This window comes from Heloderma suspectum, chromosome 12 (genome assembly GCF_057233095.1).
Source record: "Heloderma suspectum isolate Gila_16-S chromosome 12, 16-S_ref, whole genome shotgun sequence".
NCBI lineage: Eukaryota > Metazoa > Chordata > Lepidosauria > Squamata > Helodermatidae > Heloderma > Heloderma suspectum.
Genome location: NC_139469.1, coordinates 29839155 through 29860829, shown reverse-complemented (window position 1 = coordinate 29860829; position 21675 = coordinate 29839155). Strand labels below are relative to the sequence as shown.

The 21675-nt window shown below is 48.1% G+C and overlaps 1 protein-coding gene across 1 annotated transcript in view; it reads right to left on the bottom strand.

Moving 5' to 3' along the window:
* RBFOX1 (RNA binding fox-1 homolog 1) overlaps nt 1–21675 on the bottom strand; it is a 379715-nt gene that overhangs the window by 97549 nt on the left and 260491 nt on the right. Inside the window, exon 11 of the mRNA XM_084817880.1 lies at nt 9290–9329. Within this exon, the coding sequence (XP_084674006.1) occupies nt 9290–9329 (40 nt within the window). The remainder of the gene's footprint in view (nt 1–9289; nt 9330–21675) is intronic.

The window sequence follows — 21675 nt, the reverse complement described above, 5'->3', positions numbered from 1 at the left end:
CACCTCCAATATTCAGCATTGGGTACCAGTGGTTGGAGGCAGAGGGAGGAACACACAGCATAAATACGTTAGGTTAAGTTAGTACCCTAATATGTTAGAGTAAGTTGGATTAGTTATTTCCATTTTTGTTGGTAGACCTGCGTAAATTCCACTGCGTAAGTCAAATATGCACCAAACCAGACATTATTACTGCTGTTTATGAGGAAGGGCTGTGGCTTGGTGATAAAGCTCATCTTCTTGGCACCCAGAAGTAGGGATGTCGGAGAATTTCTCCCCGAAACTTCGGGGGGCCGAGCGCCAACGTGTTCGGCCCCCCGAACAAGTTTCGGGGAGAAATTCTCCGCACCCCCCCGCCCCCCGCACCCCCCCAGGACGGGATTAACCTTTGCCGAATGTCCCTCCCGGCGGCGGGTCCGGCCGGCGGTTCGGCGGGTGTTCGTGCGGAGCGGGAGCAGCAGCCGGTCTTTCGACCGGCTGCCGCCGCTGCCATTGCAATAAAAGAAAAAAAAAATGCCCCCGTGATAGGCTACGTGACGATTAACGTAGCCTATCACGGCTAGATTTGCAAAGTCAGCCGTGATAGGCTATGTTAATCGTCACGTAGCCTATCACGGGTGACTTTAAAAAAAAAGCGCGTACGGGTAATGGCGGCCCCCATAGGGAGCCGCCATTCCCGTTCCTTATTTGGTCGCTGTAGTCTACGTAAAGATTTATGTAGACTACGGCGAAAATAAGGGCAACGCTATTTGCGTTGCCCTTATTTTCACCGTAGTCTACGTAAAGATTTATGTAGACTACAGCGACCAAATAAGGAACGGGAATGGCGGCTCCCTATGGGGGCCGCCATTAGCGTACGCACTTTTTTTTTTTAAGTCACCCGTGATAGGCTACGTGACGATTAACATAGCCTATCACGGCTGACTTTGCATATCTAGCCGTGATAGGCTACGTTAATCGTCACGTAGCCTATCACGGGGGCGTTTTTGTTTTGTTTTTTAACTTTGGATTTCGCGGCCGGGCAAGGCGGGAAGCCTCCTCCCCGGCCTGAATTTCGGCTGGGCGAGGCAGGAAGCCTCCCCCCCGGCCTGAATTTCGGCCGGGCGAGGCGAGAAGCCTCCCCCCCCCGGCCTGAACTTCGCGGGGGGAGCAGCGAAGCGCCTCCCCCCCACCGCGAACAAGCTTCGACGACAGGTAAGTGACTTTCGTCCACCCCTACACAGAAGATACCAGCTTCAATCCCTAGCATCTCCAGGTAGGTCTGGGTAAAACTCCTCTTTGAAACTTGGAGAGTAGCTGCCAGTCTGTGTCAACAACACTGGGCTAGATGGACCAAGGATCTGACTCAATATAAGACTTCCTATGCTCCTCATTTGGGATCGACAGGATGTCCATTGCCCCCTTTTTTTCTCATTTGAATGCAGGCCTTGGTAGTTGCAAAGGGCCAACCTGATTTCTGAATGAAATCTACCCCACCATCAACCTACTATGTGCAGTTTCTGTTGGGCTATTTCTCCCTGTTCTCTCAAATTCAGTTCCTTTGACAGCTGTCTGTCTTTCCCCTGGGAAAGCCAGGTATGGCACAGTGGCTAAGTAAAATGAGCTAGGGATGGATGAACTCAATGGTCCCACACCGCGTGCCATGTGCAGCATGCCAGACCCCCGCAGGCTGCCTGCACCACTTGCTGCATGCGGCAAGCTGCCAGGTGGTCTGCAGGAGCCCAGCTAGTGGTATGTGGCTACCCAATCCCTGACCAAGCCTCCATTTTATGTAAGAATGGTGACTCAGCCATTTTTGTAAATCCCCATTTATGCAAATGTAGGCTGTAAAGCAGCCATTTATGTGAGATTACAGACATAAATGGACCATTTACGCCTGCAATCTTGTGTAAATGGCCCTTTACAGCTAACGTTTGTTTAAATGGGGATTTACAAAAAAGGCTGAGCCACCATTTTTATGTAAAATGGCGGCTTGGTGGACCAGTGGGGACTACCATGCTTGCCTGACTCGTTGCGTGCCGAGTCAGGCCAGCGTGGCAGTCTGCAGACTGGAGTCCAGGAGGCCAAGTGCAGGGGGAATCCTCCAGACTCCATCCCCCTCTTGAACTCCTGCAAACATGAGCTTTCACTTTGACTTCTGCTGCTGTTCTGCATCAGACTAAATCTGGTGACAGTCTAGGGATGTGCGGAAGCCCACTGAGAAATGCTGCTAGTCTTAATGAAAATCCTTGGACTTCCCATGGCATTTCTCAGACGTTTCACCTCCAGAGGAATGAGGGACACCGATGAAGTACAAGTGGGGGCTCAGAAAGTAAATCCTTCCCCACTCAAAAAGGAGTAGGGTGTCTTGAATGAGGCCCAGATCCATTCAAGTCTGAATTCAGCTCGAAATGGGATTTGCTCCCTGCCCCTACTGCTATCCCTCCCTACCATTTGCCCGCTCCTTTGCAAGCAGAAACACCTTATACCTGTGAAAGGGCCAACCTTCCATGACCAAAGAAAGAACACATCCTGTGAACCTAGGGTTATGTGAACCAGCAAAACCCGAGCTCACTGAATTTCTCCAAATTCCATCTTGCAGCTTGTTCTGACTCAAGTCCATTGTCACACCTTCCCCTGATGCTGTCAGGGTGGACACTGAGCCCATAGAAAAAGAGCAGTTCTGATTCTGAGGAGGAACAGCCGTCCATGGGAGAGGAGCCCGCTCATCCCTCCCAGGCCCTGCAGCTGGCAGAGATTCCTCCTACTGGCATTCCAGACATAGATAGAAGTCCTGGGAGTGAAAGAGCGCAGGAGGAGGACTGGCTGGATGCTCGACGCAGATGCAGAGAGCGACATGCTATGGAGGGCGCGGAAAGGAGGCGTAGCGCCTGTTTGGCGCACAAGCAACGGTCGCGTCCAGAGGACCCAAGGGAAAAGGGGAGGGACTCTCCCTAGCCCATAAGTTCAGGGTCTGCAAGTGATTCTCGTTCAAACGGGGACCAACTGTTTCCAACCCGGGGCATAGGCTACTCTGCTGTTCATAGCTTAGTCGCTGGTGATAGAGTTATTAAGTTGTAAAAGGAATAAAGCCTTGAACAGAATCCTTTGTCTGTGTCTGGAGTTGGCTACTGGAGTAGACTGAAAGAAGCCGGCTAGGGCCTCCTGACAGATGCCACAGTCTCAAAGGAAGAACCTGATTCCAAAATGGAAGTATCTGATTTGGGGCCTAGTCAAGGTTAGGGATGTCAGAGAATTCCACCACAGACCCCAATGAGGCCGATTCCAAGAACCTCCGTGCCCCTCTGGAATGTGTCCAGGCTGTGTCCAGGCTCCACAGCGCTGGCAATACAGGCAGCCGCCATTGCTGTGCTGTATCGCTGTGCTAAGTCCGGACGCAAATGGCGTCCACTGCACCATTTGCGTTCCTGTTTTTTCATGCTTTGGGCTATGCAAATATCTACGTAAATATAATCTGTGTAGCCTATCGCTTGAAAACAGGGATGCAAATGGCATAGTGGATGCCATTTGCGTCCGGACTTAGCACAGCGATATGGCACGGCAATGGTGGCTGGCCGTATTGCCAGTACCGTGGAGCCAGCAGCCAGCTCTGCAGGATCACCACGGAGTGGAGCTGGCCTGGATGGATTCTGGGGGGAGGGACAGATTGCCTCCCCCCTGTGGACCCCCCCTCCTGGAACAGGTAAGTGATCTGCCCATCCCTAGTCAAGGTGTGGAATGTTAGGGTGCTGGGAACTCGTCTCTGCCTAGTTTCACAGAGGAGTGCAGTCAAGGTGAGGCAGCTACTCCTTTTCAAGTGCAGTCAGACCTAGCCTTATAAGGAATGCCTGAATCACCACAGCCTGAGGAACATTCCTTGATAAGTGGTCAAGAGGCAGACTCGGCTGAGGAAGGGGCATGCCCAAGGCTGTCTCCTAGACAATGTTAGTGGTTGAAAAGGCAAGGGGGAAAAATACCCAGTGAGATGGGAGTTCTCAACTCCAGGCTAAGATTCCCTGTAGGGCTAGTGTGACAAGTGAGGAACTCTAGTTGCCCTGCCCCTGCATAAGAGCTGTCACAGAGGTAAAAGAGCTTTGTGGATACAATGTTTCTAGTAGTACTGGACACTCCTGTGCATGGAGTACTCTTGAACCCTGAACTATTGCATGCCTGGAATCCCATGCTTTTGGACCCTGTCTTGGAGTATACTGCTAGACTTTAAGACCCAGTTTCTGGCTCCTGTTTGGACTGTCTGTGTTTATTTGAACTTGGGTTCACTAAGGTCTCTGATCCATGGACCCTGGTGGGGTAGTTGTGCTGATGTCCTGCTGTAATAAGGGAGTTCGCTGTTTCTTAACACATGTTTGGTCGTTGGTGTTTTGAGCCACCCGAGCTTGACATCCATATCTTATTGAAAGCTTTGGGGTTTCTTTCTTTTTGAATCAAAATCTATGTGCATTTTCATACATCAGTGGTGTGCATCTTTGAAATGAATTGATTAAAACATATTTGTGTGCATTTTTCCAGCTGTAGTCTTCAAATGTACGCATGCTGTCAAACACATTTAGGGGGTCTGTGTAACACATTGCAGGTTTGAAAATGTACAGACTTCAACCACAGATTGTGTCCTAATCTGTGTTTGGTTCGGAAGGTGTGAACTGCATAAATCCTAATTAAAAAATGAATTGAATTTCTCATACATCCCTATATGAACGTGGCAGGAAATGGTTCTCCTGTGGACCAAACTAAACATTTGTCAAATTGAATTATTTACTTCAGTGTAAGTGTGCTCCACTCTGATTTTGGTTGGGACCATGGCACTCTAGGAGGGGGGATTTAAACTCCCCCCCCCCAGTTTCCAATGAAGACTCTTTTTTTTCAATTTGGATGGCTTTAAAACGCGATTGGACGAATTCCTGGAGGGGAAGGCTATCAATGGCTACTAGTTCTGATGGCTCTGTGCTACCTCCAGTATGACAGGCAGTACACCAGTTGCTGGGGAACATGGGTGGGAAGGTGCTGGTGCATTCATGTCTTGCTTGTGGGTTTCCTACATTCAGCTGGCTGGCCACTGTGTGAACAAAACGCTGGACTAGATAGACCCTTGGTCTGATCCAGCGTAGCTGGTCTTATAGGTTTTTTTCCCCCAACCCATAGAGGAGGGGGGTGGAATTTCAGGATGCAGATGAGAGGGGTGAAGCTTAAATTCCCCCTCTGAGTGTCATGTGCCACACACAGACTAAAATAAATAAGGAAATCACTAGGGCTGTGCACTGCTTCAGCCCGAGGCCCAAACCCCAAGTCAAAGCAGGCTGCTTTGGGTCATTTTGGGCCCCTTCCGAAGCAAAGCAGAGGGGGTACGAAGTGACCCGGACCAGGTCAGGGGCTCTCCGAAGCACTGAGTGTGCTTTGGAGCTTCAGCACCCCTGGCCCAGCTGCACCAGCGCCTCTAGGTCCTTACCTGAGCTGGCCACCTCCTCTGCTGCTGCCACCTCTGCCGCAACCTCCGTCACTGCCACCTTCTCCACCACCACCATCATCGCTGCCACTGCCAGGTCCTGAGCCCTGGATGTGCCAACTCTTAGTGCAGGGAGCAGCCCTTTTAAAAAATGGCAACTTCCAGGAAATTCCAGGAGGCTGCCATTTTAAAAATGGCGACTCCCTGCACTAGGAGTCAGCGCACGCCCAGCACTCAGGACCCGGCAGCGGTGGTGACAGTGGCAGCAGAGGAGGAGGCGACGGTGGAAGCAGCAGCATCGGAGGAGGCAGAGGCAGCAGTGATGGAAAAGGTGGTGGCAAGGTAAGGAGCTGGGGGTTGCGTGGGGGCATCAGGGGGTGCCCAAAACAGGGTTCGGCATCCGAGTCCTGCTTCAGGTTCAGGGCTGAGTCGGGTCAGGGGGCCCCTGAATCAGCCTGAGCCGAATCGGGCCCACCCCCGAAGCTGTGAAGCAGCTTCCAAGTCAGATCGGGGAAGTCAGGGGGTCCATGCACAGCCCTAGAAATCACACACAGCTCACGCATAGCTCTGCTATGTGTGATTCGGAGAATGTCTCATTTGGCCCTGAATATGCTCAGAAGCACCTTTTCAAGCTTAGGAACTGAGCAAGCAGGCAAGCATATCTCTTTTGAAGCAGACCGCCCTAAAGTTAGCTACCTCTTCCCATTTGCAACGGTCCGGTGTGTGTGGGGGGAGGGGCTGCTTGTGAAAAAGGAAGACAGCCAGTTGGAAAGGGTGGCTTCATGAACAGCATCTAGCATGCACACTCCTTTTGAGTGCTTGCAAAGCTCCACAAGGTTTTTCAAATACCCCTCAAGAATGCCAGCAAAATCCAGATGGTTTTCCAGATAAGCTAGGATAGATGGAGAACATCATTTGGAAGAATTCCAAAACTCACTTCGAATTCCCACTTTCTTCAAAATATCAGTAGCGACTCGGTATACTGCAAGAGCAACTGAAGATGTCCCCCCTAGTCCCAGTCATTTCTATAGTTCTCTAGTGCTAATAACTATTCAGACTGCATTTAATTCTTTCCCCCCAAGATATACAGTCACTGCTTCCTACTACAAAAAAGTCCTCTTTTTCCCTAGAAGCTCAGATTCCCCTTCCTTCTGTCAACAGAAAATGCAAATGATTTCATCTTAAATGTCTCAAAAGTATCATTGGTAATAAATAAAAATTACATTTTTTTTCCCAAGTACCACTTAATGAATTTTTAATGTTCATTCCAATTTAAGGTAATCAATCTCTTGATATCTCGACGCTGATGATGCAACAGCAACACAATTAGTTTACAGAGAGCTCTATGTAGCAATAAAAAAGAAGTTTAATTACCTCTATTTTTAGGATCCAATTTTTTAAAAATCCAATTTCAAATGGAGGACTACAAAGGAGCTTTGTGAGTGAAAGCTGTCTTATGTTTCAAAGATTTGAAACTACAGTGCCATTTAGTGACTGCTTAATTCTTCATGGAATTATAAAGGTACAAATTCAGGGAGAAGGAAAGAAAAAGATTTTTTGAAGCTTTTCTAAGGCATCAAAGTTGTCAGAAGATGATTTAGCTCAGTTGTACTCGAATGTCCAATTCAAGGAACTCTTTTCACCTGAATCTACTGCGATACTGAACCCATCTGTGCATTGTGCAAGATTCCGGGGAGTGTTCTACGGCGCACAAGCCAAGTCTATTGAATTTCGTTGTTGGCCCACATGAACTATAACATCCAGCTAGGAATGGTGTGAGCATCCAGTTGGGGCTCAAAGCCTGGTGAGAAGTGGCAGTTCTCCCCCCTGGATATCAGTTCGCGGACCTGAGCTCTTGCCCGACTCAGTGTCAACACCACTTGGCTAGATGGACCCAGGGTCTCACTCACTATAAGTCAGGTTCTGATGTTCTTATTTCCCTATCACTGTGTGCTGCAGATAGGGATGTACGAATCCCTTACCTGGTTCCGGTCCGGGGCTTCCGCGGTGGGGAGGAGGCAATCCATCCCTCCCCCCGGAATCCTCCCTGGCTGGCTATGCTCCATGGTGAGACCGTGGAGCCACCGGCTGGGGCTGCCCACAGCCAGACCTCTGTCCACTGCCAGAGCTACGGCCACAAATGGCAGCTGCCATAGAGGCCGCCATTTGCATCCCTGCATTAGCCGTGATAGGCTACGTAGATATTTACATAGCCTATCACGAAAAGAGCAGCGACACAAATGGCATAGCAGCTGCCATTTGTGTCCCTGCTCTTTGTTGTGATAGGCTATGTAAATACTTACGTAAATACTTACGTAGCCTATCACAGCTAAAGCAGGGAGGGAAATGGTGGCCGCAGACCAGGGGAGCCACCATGGCTGCAGACCAGGGGCAACAGATGGACCAGACAGCCGACACAAGGTCAGATCTGTCCCGGGGGAGTTTTGCAGGGTGGCGGGGGGGGGATGGCTTCATTCTGCCACGGACTCTGGGGGGCCAGATTCTAAAGAATTCTAAAGAATCTGGCCTCACTGGAGTCCGTGGCAGAATTCTCTAACACCCCTAGCTGCAGAGGAAGATCAGTGGTGGAAAGAAGGCTGAATCTCAGGAAAGCTTATCCAACAAGACTATGTCTTGATAAGCTTCCAAGAAACCTCAAGGTTCCCTGAAACACAAGTTCATGTATCTGCCCCATGGGGTCCTACCTACTGCTCTATATATTGGTCATACCAACGTGTGATCAAAGAGGAACCTGAAAGGCCAATGGGCCTATTATTGGAACAGGCAGGAACAGCAGAAGATACTGCTACACTGACACTGGATCAAAAATGTGGATAAAGAGGCTATGGAAGTCAGTGCCTCAGTGGTGGAAGGTGAGATTGCTGGATTTCTACAATTATTCATTTGGAGCTGCATGCACATCTGCCAAAAGAGAGAAACCAGAGTTGTGGAAGCCCAGAGACAAACCCATGATGTGGACGGTATAAGCCTCCCTTTGAGCATGGGTTGTCCATCTGATGGGAAATAGCTAGGGATGGGTGGATTCCCTACCTGTTGTTCCAGCTGGGAATCCGCCCTTGGGGAGAGGCGATCCGTTCCTCCCCCGGAATCCTCTTTGGCTGGCTCCGCTCCACGGCGATTCCATGGAGCTGCTGGCTGGCCCCAAAGCGCCAGCGATATGGCCGCCATGCCGTATCACCGGCTGAGGGGGATTGTGGATGCAAATGGCGTACTGGACACCATTTGCAGCCACAGTCAATCCCCCTCAGCCAGTGATGGCTGATGCTCCGGAGCTGGAGGATCCAGCCAAAGAGGATTCTGCAGGGAGGCGGAGGTAAGTGCTCCGTTCCGCCACGGACTCCTTGGGGTCCGTGGTGGAATTCCCCGCCATCCCTAGAAATAGCAAGGAGAATGGGAAGCTGAGGCAGTTTGCTCCTGTACTTTTAACAGCATCCTGAGATGCAGAAATTAGCAGCAGAAGTTAACAGGATGGGTAAAACTTCACCCATTTAATTTTCATGTGCCTGGCTGCTCTTGGCCTAGGAGCCTTGCCAGAGAACACTGTGGCCATGACAGGTCTAAATTTACCCACTGAGCCTCCTTAAAGGTCACTGATGAGTGAAACCAGCCAAATGATGATAGATGTAATGAATACAGAGAGATTCCAAGGACAATTAACCATTTTTAATTGCTTGCTTGCTTTTTTTTTTTTTTTAAGATGTTCCAGAGATGGCAAAAATGGACAAAACACAGTCAAAGCTTATGCAGCAGACCCACAAAATAAATAAGTAAAAAACAAAAACAAGTGATTCCAACAATATACCATGGACAGCATGCACATCAGTGAATACTTACATAAATGTCTGCACCATAAAATCCATCCTGGTAAACAACACTGCAAGGATGCACACATAAAGAAAAACATTCATATTAGTGCATTTCCACATGCAAATGCCACCAACCCCTGAACTCTTGAGGTTAGTCTCATCACAAGAACAAAACGGAACAAGAAAAACCAAACCAAATCAAACTGAAATATATGTAAATGTATATAAAATTTGCATAGGGTGGGGCACTTTTCACATTGATAAAGGAGTTTGGAAGTTCATAATTGTTCTCATTGATAAGGAAAGCTGTAAATGTAAACATTTACCTGCATTTTCAGTAAGGTAAGTGTGTGACATAATATTTATTTAAAAATATGGCTACCACTGTGTATCTTCCTATCTTACATCTGTCTCACATCTGTTATAATTCCTGACTTAGCACTAAAATTGGTGCAAACATGGCCCTATGAATAGTGTAGTCCAGGGATTCTGTCTTGGAGCTCATGACATATATTGTCATTTAGACAATGATTTTGTTCCATTTTTAGACATGAGAATAACCCCCTTCTGAAGTTAGTCCTCCATGCATTCTTTAAGACATGGAGGGGAGAGCAGGGCCACATGAATTGGCCACACCCCACCATCCATGGCCTTGCAGAATGTTGCAAATATCCTCTGGACTTCCATGTGTTGAGCAGAAGATCTGATGGTGGAACCTATGTACGTTGGGTTGAATCAACACAAAGTCCTCCGTAAGAGTCGCAACTAGTGTTTTGTCTAAAATTTCTCCCAGAATTTTTTTGACCATTCTCATTCAATTTGACAAAAGAAAAATGGCTTTTTGAATGTCATCAAGTCAATAGTGAAGACATTTTGGAGAAATCTTCCTGGCTTGGGTTTGGGTTTCTTGGGTTTACGTTACTCAGGAGGTGGCCGAGGAGTGAGCGCAAGTGCCCTGTTTTTCATTGCACAATCTTCTCTCTGGCAGTCTGTAGCCTCCACAGCTTCCTACACTTTACTTACAGCCCAGTGGAAGGCATCATGAGGCCATTCCTCCCACAGAGCTTTTTTTCAGATCAGGAAGTTCAGGCAGCCTGGGTGGCCAGCGGGGTTAGGGTAGCTCAAAAACACCTTTTTAAAAAGAGGTATAAAACACCCTGAGAATGATGCAGAACAATGGGAGCCCTTTTCATGGAAGAAGAAAACTTTCAGGAAATTGGAGGACAGATTTTGGCAGGGCACTAACTCCACCTCATCCCTGCAGCTAGACACAACACTGCCCCCCACCCCACACAGACACACATGCATTGTGGTGGATGCAAAATACAGTCTGTACAAAAGATAAAGAAAGGAACCAATAGCTATAACGTGTGTGTAATCGTGATAGTACAATATAAATATAGTGTGTTTATTATAAGACAAGAAGTACAATTATTGCAGTCAGTGGAACAGCTGTTATTATTGGTTGACAAGATCTCCGGATTATATCCCATTTCATTACTTTGTCAAAACCAACTTAAAACCAGATTCCTCAGCTAAACCCACATTTCTTACTCATGGAGGACAGCTGAATTCTTTCTCCACCCTATAGTATACCTCTTACAAACCACTCATGAAGCTTCCAAAAATCTCTAACCACAGAATTTGTCAGGGTTAGGGATGGCGGAAAATTCCGCCACAGACCACAATGAGGCTGGATTATAAAGGAGTCCATGGCGGAATGGCACCACTCACCCCCGCTCCCTGAGGACCCATCCGGAGCCAGATCCTCCTCGCGGCGATCCTGCGGAGCCGCCAGCTGGCTCCAGAGCACCAGCAATATGGCCACCATTGCCATATCACTGGCTGAGGGGGACTGTCTCTTGACGCAAATGGCATCCAGTATGCCATTTGTGGCCGTAAAGGTCTTAGATTAAGGTAAATGCAGCCATAAATGGCTGCATTTAGCTTAAACTAGGACCTTTACATCCGCAAATGACATCTGCTATGCCATTTGCATCCCTGTTTTTTCACGCAATAGGCTACACATCGCATGAGAAGACATGGATGCAAATGGCATAGCAGACGCCATTTGCGTCCGGATCCCTTCCTGCAGTGAGTGCTCAGCGATACGGCATGGCAATAGCAGCTGTATTGCTTGCTGTACAGAGGTGGCCAGTGGCTCCATGGAGTCGCCGTGGAGCAAGGCTGGCCGGTGAGGATTCCGGAGGGAAGAATGGATCAGCTCCCCCCCCACGCGGACCCCTCCTGGACTGTCAGGTAGGGGATTCATACATCCCTAGTCAGGGTTCTTTCATTTTTCTTATGGTCCCAAGCAAACCTTCAGTGTGGGAGACAAAACAAATCTCTAAACACATATTTTATTGGGGTTCTCTTCTCCTTCTCCTTCTCCTCCTCCTCCTGCTGCAAAGAGCTTCAATGAGGAGACCAAACTTTCATACATGAGTGGTGGATCTCGTCAATAAATAATAACAGTTCGACCAACTACAACAATTTAGGGATGGACGAAAGTCCCTTACCTGTTCTCGAAGCTTGCTTTGAGGTGGGGGGGAGGCGCTTTGGTTCTCCCCCTGAAGTTCAGGTGAGGGGGGGAGGTGCCCCACCTCGCCCGGCAGAAATTCAGGCTGGGGGGGAGGCGCCCCATCCCTCGCCGGCGAAATTCAGGCCGGGTAGAAGCGCCCTGTCTACCTGGCCACGAAAAAAAAAGTAAACACACACACACACCCGTGATAGGCTACGTAATGATTTACGTAGCCTATCACGGCTAGATTTCCAAAGTCAGCCGTGATAGGCTATGTAAATCGTCACATAGCCTATCACGGGTGACTCTGAAAAAAAAAAAGCGCGTACGCAAATGGCGGCTCCCATGGGGACCGCCATTTGCATTCCTTATTTTGACACATCTAGTCTACGTAAAGATTTATGTAGACTACGGCGAAAACAAGGGCAATGCAAATAGTGTTCCCTTATTTTCGCCGTAGTCTACGTAAATGTTTACATAGACTAGACGTGCCAAAATAAGGAAGGCAAATGGCAGCGCCCATGGGCCACCGCCATTTGCATACGCGCTTTTTTTTCCCAAAGTCACCCGTGATAGGCTACGTGACGATTTACGTAGCCTATCACGGCTGACTTTGGAAATCTAGCCGTGATAGGCTACGTAAATCGTTACATAGCCTATCACGGGTGTGTGTTTGTTTTTTACTTTACTTTTTTTTTTGCAATGGCGGCGGCAGCAGCCGGTCGGGAGACCGGCCGCTGCCCCCGCCGAAACACCACCGAAACGCCGCCGGGACCCGCCGCTGAGAGGGACATTCGGCCACGGTAAGTCCCATCCCGGGGGGGGGGCGGGGGACCGGTGGAGAATTTCCCCACCAATTTCGGGGGAAGATTCGGGGAGAAATTCTCTGCCATCCCTACAACAATTGTAATCATCTTATAACAAACACACTATATTTATATTGTACTGTCACAATAATACCCACCTTAGAACTATTTGGTTCCTTTCTTTATCTTTTTGTTCAGGCTGTGTTGTTTTGGGAACCTTCTCCTTTGGTTTATCAGATTTAAAATGGAGGCCAGCCTACCAGTGCAGTTGATGATGTTGCAACACGATAAACCCCAAAACCATTACCCCAAAAGAAAGAAACTGTGCTGCGAGCTCTGCTTAAAAAGGAGCCCTACCTTGAGAAATGGTTGGGAATTTCTCCACCCCCTGGAGAAATTTGGTGAAATTGTCTCCCAAATTTCTCTGCCCACAAATGTGGAGAATGTTGTGAGGTCATTTGTGCACAGCTCTAGTGGAAACCCCAATTGCACAAGGTTGCTGATCATGTGGGGGAAGCCCATGCACGTTCAACTAAATGTGAATAGGATCTGCTTTACATCTTCTGCTCAATGCACAAAGGTCCAGGAACCTTGGGGGATTCACTCCTCATGCATTGTTTGAAAGCATGGAGGTTAAACTTCTGAAAACAGGTTAATGACATGAAGGATTGCCCTAAGATCATCCTGGGAGAAACAGCCCTGTTGAAGAAGTTCATAGTGCTAAGCCAGGTTACTCCCAGTTTTCAAGCCCTTAGGTGGATGGTGCATTCAACTTGCAGATATGTTGCTGCTTATATCTCAGTAATTTTATTAAATACATACAAACATACATAGTCTTGAGATATCTCAAAGCCTAAAATCCTAAAAGCACTTACCAAGGAGTAAACCACATTAAAATGGGGGGGGGGGGTAGTTCTAAGTAAAAAAAATACTTTTGATTTCACCGTACTGGACTTTTCCCAAGCATTCGTATTGAATGTTATCAAAAAGCTTGAGCCGTTGCTGGTATTCATCTGCAAAGGTTCAACCTGTTTTGGGCAAGCAGTGCATCCCTAAAATGTATGTTAGATGCATGATGTTATCATCAGGTAGCAAATATGTCTAGCTGGATGATAGATATGGCTAGGCAGTTATATCAATACTCACATATTTAATAATGCATGGATGTATATACTGTGGTTATCTTAAATAGGGATGTCGCAGATGTCTAGGAAGGGGGTGGAGTCTGCTGGACATCCTGCCATTTGCCCCTCCTGCCAACACCAGTCCAGGGAATGCACCAAGTCAGGCAAGCTCGGGGATCTCTGCTTACCCATGAGCGGCCATTTTGTGGAAAACTGCCAGTAAGCTTTTTACAAAAATGGCCCTTTTGTGCAAAATGGCAGCTGCAAAAAGTGCCATTTATACAAAATTGCAGGTGTCAATGGCCTGATTAGATGATTTTTGTGCAAATAGCACTATTTACGACTGCCATTTTGCAGAAAATTGACAGTTACATAAAAAGCTTACCCACGGTTTTCTTCAAAATGGCAGCTCGCAGGTAAGTGGATGCCGTGCAGCATTTGCTGGACACTCATGGACCATTTGACGCCTTGCACCATGTGCTGAGCACTGCCAGGCAGCCAACAGGGGTCCAGTGAGTGGCGCACAAGGCAACAGGGGGTAAGTTGAGTCATCCTTAATCTTAGGGTGCAATCCTATTCATGTTTAGACACAAAAAGTCCTACAAACTCCAGCATGCCCCAAACATGTATAGGATTGTACCCTAACGTACTTCTGAGCTTTTCACAGAAATATCAGAGTTTGTATCTCTTCATAGCTTTTTGCTCCCAGTTTATCATTCATATCCATGTCCATACAGCTGCCAACCATTCTGTCAGTTTCAGTTTCTCATTTTTCCAGTATTTTCCAGTGTTTTCCAGTTTATCCCAAATTCCTTTTTTTCCCCCCCAGTCTTAAGTTTGGTTGCATTGAACTTTGAGTTTGCATGAACATTTGCACATGCACGCAATGTGTGTGCATTTTGTGTACACATGTTTCTGTGTGCATATCTCCTAATACATGAGATGTTTCTAAGCAATTTCACCCAAGATAGACATTTTTCAAGTAATTTTCCAAATATAATGCATTCTAATGCTATTGCCACCAACAGGTGTTTTTTGCATGCACTCCCCTCACCCCCACTCCAACATACATATTTCTATATGTGTTTTGGAATGGGAAACTCCATTGCAATATTCAGAGAAGTGCAAATTTTGAAGGACAATTGAGCTCATGCATTGGTCCCAAAGTACAAGCCACGTACAAGGTTGTGTTATTATCATATAAAGCCCTAAAAAAAATTGGGACCAGGATACCTAACAGACCACCTTCCTTATGTATATCCAGATGACATCTAAAATCATCAGAGGAGGCCTTGCTGGTCATTCCAAAATGAAAGGAATGTCTCCATGAAAAATCCTGATGGTGGGCCTTCACTGTAGCGACACCCACCCTCTGGAAAACCCTCCTCCGTGCAATTTGGGAGGCAGAAAACATGGCATCTTTCAAGTGCTTCCTAAAAATGCACCTTTTCCCCCAGGCTTTCTCTTGGTTGTACTTGTAACTGCTGTTTGGTTTTACTTTGGTTTTACATGCTATTATTAAATAGGGATGGCAGAGAATTCCGCCACGGATTTCAGTGAGTCTGAATGCACTGGCATTCGGCCCCCCGAAATCCGTGGCGGAATGGCCTGCCCCCACCCCCCCACAGATTCCCCCGGGGATGAAGCTTACCTGGGGTGGATTTTCTGGATGGTGGCAGCTTCAGTGGTGGCTCTGGCGGCGGCGGCCTGTCTTTCGACCGGCTGCCGCGGCCGCCATTTGCATCCTGGTCTTTGCCATGATAGGCTACTTAAGTATTTACGTAGCCTATCACAGCAAGCCAAGCAAAAAAAAGAAAAAAAGGTGTATGCAAATGGTGGTGGCTACAGCAGCCACCATTTGCATTCCTATTTTTCACCATTTTAGCCTATGTAAATATTAACATAGGCTATTATGGCAAAAAAAAAAGGGGGAACGCAAATAGCGTAGTGGGCGCTATTTGCGTTCCTCCCCCCCTGCCATTTTAGCCTATGTAAATATTTACGTAAGCTATTATGGCGGGAAAAAAAAGGAACGCAAACAGCGTCCACTACGCTATTTGCGTTCCCCTTTTTTCGCTGTAATAGCCTACATAAATATTTACGTAAGATAAAATGTCGAAAAATAGGGAATGAAAATGGCTGTCGCCGTAGCTACCGCCATTTGTGTACGCTGGGTTTTTTGTTTTTTTTTGCCCAGCCGTGATAGGCTACGTAGCCTATCACGGAAGTCTGGCTGGATGCAAATGGCGGCCGCTACGGTGGCCACCATTAGCATCCGCAGCAGCCTGTCCACGGCCAGAACTCTGGCTGTGGACGGTCCTGGATGGCTCCTCTGAGAAGCCGCCACAGAGCGGAGCCAGCCAGGCAGGATTCTGGCGGGGAGGACCGGATCCCCTCCCCTCCCATCGAGGATTCCAGGGGAAGGGATGGAGTGCCTCCTCCCCACCACAAATCAATTCTGTGAAAAGTTAAGTGACTTTCGTACATCCCTACTATTAAAGTCTTATATTATGTTTATCCTGTTGTATTTTATGGTTTTATTTTTGTGAACTGCCCAGAGAGCCTCGGCTGTTGGGCAGTATAGAAAGGTTATAATAATTATTATTATAATAATAAAATAAATAATAACACTAGGAAAGTCCATATTCAAATGTGAAACAAACAAATTTCTCACCAATCCTTATGGAAATGAAAGATATCACTAGGGCTGGGACCCCCAATCTGGCTCAGAAGTCACAATTCCACTCGAGCTGATATGGGGTAGGGGGAGGAGGCCTGACTTGACCCCGAAACCGAAGTGGGATTTGGATGGATGAATCCTGCTTCACCCCCCCAACACCTGCGTGCAACCCCCCAGCTCCTTACTTTGCTGCCACCACCTCCTCCTCCGTCTTTGCCCCTTCTCCTCCTCCTCCATCTCTGCCCCTTCTCCTCCTCCTCCATCTCTGCCCTTTCTCCTCCTCCATTGCTGCCTTTTCTTCCTCCACCACCTCTGCTGCCACTGTCATGGCCACTGCCAGCTCCTGAGACCTGAACATGCATCAGCTGTTATTGCAGAGAGTCGCCATTTTTAAAATGGCAACTTCCTGGAAGTTCCAGGAAGTTGCCATTTTAAAAACGGTGACTGTCTTCAATCAGAATCATAGAATCATAGGGTTGGAAGGGCCCTACAAGGCCATCGAGTCCAACCCTCTGAGCGCGTCCAGGCCTCAGAAGCTGGCAGCAGCAATGACGGCAGTGGAGGCGGCAACAATGGAGGCAGTGGTGGAGGCAGCGTGGCAGCGGTGGTGAGGAGTGGCTCTCAGGTAAGGACCTGGAGGTACCAGCACAGCTGGGCCAGGGGTACTAATGCCCCAAAGCATGCTGAGGTGCTTCAGAGAGCCCTCAACCTGCTCTGGGTCACTTTGTGTCAGGGTTGTTTCTGAGCACAGGGAGTGGGATAGCAGTTCAGATTCTGAAAGAGAACAGCCAGACATGGGGGAGGTGTTTTCCCAGGGTAGTCCAGACATGGTTTCCCAGGTTACAAATGTCCAGCTGGCTGAGGATGAGGGTTCCTCTTCATACACCCCTGTGAGAGGCAGCAAACAGAAGGAGGGTGGGTGGGTTGGGGAGTCTGATCTAACAGATGCCAGGTGCAGGCACAGACAAAGAGAGAGAAGGCCGGGGTGGAACTTAGATGGTCTACCTGATTGGCCTTGTGTGGGAAGCTGTGCTCAGAAGCCTCACGAGAGAGAGGATCCCCTCCACCCTTAAGTTAGGCTAGTGAGACCACTAGCCTAACTTAATTTAGGCCATTCCTCTTCAAATGGTGGGCAACTCTCCTAACTCCCTTTTGAATTCCCCTGAAGGCCTTTTCTTGTAGACTGAGAGTCACTGAGAATTTGCATCTGTATGACCCTGTGAAGTAATGGGTTAAAAGCTGTAGATTGAAGCCTCTCATCTGTGTTTGTTCTTCAGCATTGAAATAAAGTGGGGGCTAAAGAAATCCTGACACTCTGAACCCCTTCTGTGCCCCCTCTGCTTCACCTCAGAAGGGGTTCAGAGTGACTCAAAACAGCGCATTTTGACTCGGGCTTCAGGCCTTGGGCTGAAGTGGTGCACAGCCATAGATCTCACTTCATATATCAGGTAATGGGTGTCTACTCCATGAAAGTTTATGAGACAAGAACAGAACAAACCTATAGATGTGTACTCAGAAGTCAGTCTTCTGTCAGTCAGTCCTTTTTGATTTGCCGTTTTAGCCTACGTAAATATTTACATACGCTAAAACGGTGAATCAAAAAGGGGTGCAAATAGCGCCCACTATGCTATTTGCATTCCCCTTTATTTTTGCCATTATGCTCTATGTAAATATTTACGTAGACTAAGATGGCCAAAAATAAGGAATGCAAATGGCGAAGGCTGTAGCCACCACCATTTGCGTATGTGTTTTAGTTTTTTGTTTTAACTGGGACGTGATAGGCTGCATAAGTCTTTACGTAGCCTATCACATCTCTGTAAAAAAAACCAAAAACCCAAATGACCAGATTGCAAATGGTGGCGGCGGCAGCCAGTCAGAAGACCAGCCGCCGCTGCCGCCACCGAAGCTGCTGCCAGAGCCGCCACTGCCTGGAACATCTGCCCCAGGTAAGTCTCGTCCTGGGGGGGGAATCCTCGGGGGGCGGGGGGGCAGGCCGTTCCACCACGGATTTTGGGGGGCTGAATGCACTGGCATTCGTCCTCACCGAGATCCATGGCAGAATTCTCCGCCATCCCTAGGAACCGATGACCTAGGGAGGTGGTGGGCTCTCCCACACTAGAGGCTGGACAGCCATCTGTCAGGGATGCTCTGACTTGGATTCCTGCACTGAGCAGGGGGTTGGACTCAATGGTCTTACAGGCCCCTTCCAACCCTACTATTCTATGATTCTATGATTCTATGAATTATCTGTAGAAACACATATACATTTGAGGTTGAAAGAGAAGCTTCCTTACTCCACTGCGTCAGGATCTAGGCACACAGGGAGTACTGAACTGGTGAATGGAGAGATGTAGGGATGGCGGAGAATTTCTCCCCGAAACTTCGGGGGGCCGAGCGCCAACGTGTTCGGCCCCCCAAACAAGTTTCGGGGAGAAATCCTCCGAACCCCCCCCACCCCCTGCACCCCCCCCCCCGGGACGGGACTTACCTTCGCCGAATGTCCCTCCCGGCGGCGGGTCCGGCCGGAGGTTCGGCGGGTGTTCGAGCGGGGCAGGAGCGGCAGCCGGTCTTTTGACCGGCTGCCGCCGCCGCCATTCCAATGAAAGAAAAAAAAACAACTCCCCCTGATAGGCTACGTGACGATAGGCTATTTGCGTTGCCCTTATTTTCGCCGTAGTCTACGTAAACATTTACGTAGACTACAGCGACTAAATAAGGAACGCGTACGCGCTTTTTTTTTTTTTTAAGTCACCCGTGATAGGCTACGTGACGATTGACGTAGCCTATCATGGCTGACTTTGCAGATCTAGCCGTGATAGGCTACGTGAATCGTCATGTAGCCTATGAGGGGGCATTTTTTTTTTAAACTTTCGCGTTCGCGGCCAGGCGAGGCGGGAAGCCTCCCCCCCCGGCCTGAATTTCAGCCGGGGCAAGGCGGGAAGCCTCCCCCCCGGCCTGAACTTCATGGTGGGAGCAGCGAAGCGCCTCCCCCCCACCGTGAACGTCCTTCGACGACAGGTAAGGGACTTTCGTCCACCCCTAGAGAGATGTGAGGCAGAAATTGAAGAGATGGAGAGAGGTGAGGTGGAAAGGCGAGGAGAGAGGTGAGATAAAAATTGGATGTGAGGTAGATGTGCAGTAGAATGGAGGTAGAAATTTATCTTGTTTGCTACTACTCAATTCTGGCTAATAGAAGAACAGTTCCAATAGGCCAGAATGAGACAAGGTGACACTTCCTGACTCATATAAAAGCATACTGGTCAGGCTTGCAACTTGGGGACACTGTACTGGTTACAGAGGATTGGGGAGTTACTACCTCACCAGCTTCTCTCTCTCTTTCCTAACAGCTGACTCGAGATTAGAGTTTTCCTACTGCCCCTACCACCACCCAATTCTAGGGTTGTGCAAATCAGCAAAGCTTCAGTTCGAGTGTCTCCAGTTTCCACCCCAAAGATTGTTTCGATCAGGTCCATATCAGATAGCAAACTTGGTTGGGAGGAGGGTGTGTACCAAAATATGTGCACATTTTCCCAAACATTTGCATTAATTGTATACATTTTTCTCCCATTGACTAAAGCACATTTGTGCACATTTTTATGTATGCATCTGTGAACATGTTTTGATGTTGCTGAAATTGCATTGTGGCCTCAGAAATGTAGAGACTGCAGCCCACAGATTTTGTACGGGTCCACGTTTAGTTTGGGGATGGGCGTGCTAGATAAATTCTGGTAAAAAGGGGACTGAAATGAATTTCTCACTCATCCCTACCATGCACTGCATTTAGGATTTTTTTTGAACCTCCGCTGGTGCCACAGTGCATCTGTGAGGTGAATTTTGGGGACGTTGCTGCTGCGGGATGGGCTTAAGCACCTTGAATGCTTTGACTCTCCTGTGGCTCAGCCCCAGCGTTGCAGTGGGCCTTATAGTTTATAGCCAGAATCGGAAGAGAATTGGTCCAGAAGGGTTTGGGCCTATTCAGCCTAAGGAATAGGCCCAAAAGAGGCTTAGAGCCTAAGCCTCTACCTACATGCTCTCAGGACTAGGGATGGACAATCACCTGCAGTCTCTGAAAATCCTCTCACCTCTCATCATGGCCCAGTTCCTGTTCATGTCTGCGATTGCTGCTTGCTTTGTGTGAACAGGAAAATTGTGCAAATCAAGCAGCAATCAAACAGGAGATTTGTGCTCATCTCCCCAAATTTATGGACATTTCCTCCATGGGCTAATGTGGAGCTGATTCAGTCTGCAGAGGACATTTACACAAATTAGGACATTTGCACAATCAAACTGGGAATTGGGAACAAGACAAACATGAGCATGCGTTTGACAATTTCCAAACATTTTCCGGAAACACATGCCCACACCCATGTTTGCTGCTTCGAATGGCGCACACTCGCATACTTTGTGAGCAAAAATGAAAATCTCATACACCCTATCCAGGTCCTCTCTAACCAAGCCACCTCCTTATCAAGGTTGCCCCAGAAACGTGATGTTTATATGTGACTTCTTCCTCTTCCCCATTTGGGATTTCCACTTATCCATCTGGCATTTCTCACCCTCTTATCTCTTTATTTGGCATCTGCTTCATCTCTTTCAGCCTTGCCATTCTCGCATTCCTGTGTACATGGGCCATTCACAGCCCCCTTTTGCGCACAACTAGATGTGCACATGTTTTGCAAGCACCATTTTTTTTTTTTTTTAGTAAAATGGTGCTCACAGCGCTCGCCAACAGCTCCCAGGTGACTGCAGGTGGCTCGGTGAGCATGGGGGAAGGGGGCTGGATCCAGCAGCATTCAAGGGGGGAGTGGCTGGGAAGGACCTGGCGGAACCAGGCAGGGGGTGCCCATCCATCCCTAATTCCTGCTTTCCCTTAGATGTAATCAAATGGTTTCTGGTTCCACTGCAATTGTATATTCTCTTTTTTATAATAAACTATATACTTGATTATTCTAATCTCAGGCTCCTGTCTCATTGTTCATTACCCACTATGGAGAGCCCACTTTTGGATCTATTGCTTTCCCCTACTTGGGCATCATAATTCCTGCCTCTGCATGCTCTGACACTAGGCAAAAAATCCTTTTGACACATATGTTGTCTTGTACATGTGAGTATTAGATGTATGAAAGAGGACATGTGGTAACAACAACTAGGGATGTTTGTGTTCACAAATCAGTCCAACAAAGGCCCATTTGCAACCCCTGTGCACACAATGTGAACGTGCACACAATTTTTGGGAAAACAAACACACATGTTCTCAGGTTTCCCAATTTGTGTTCAAAAATT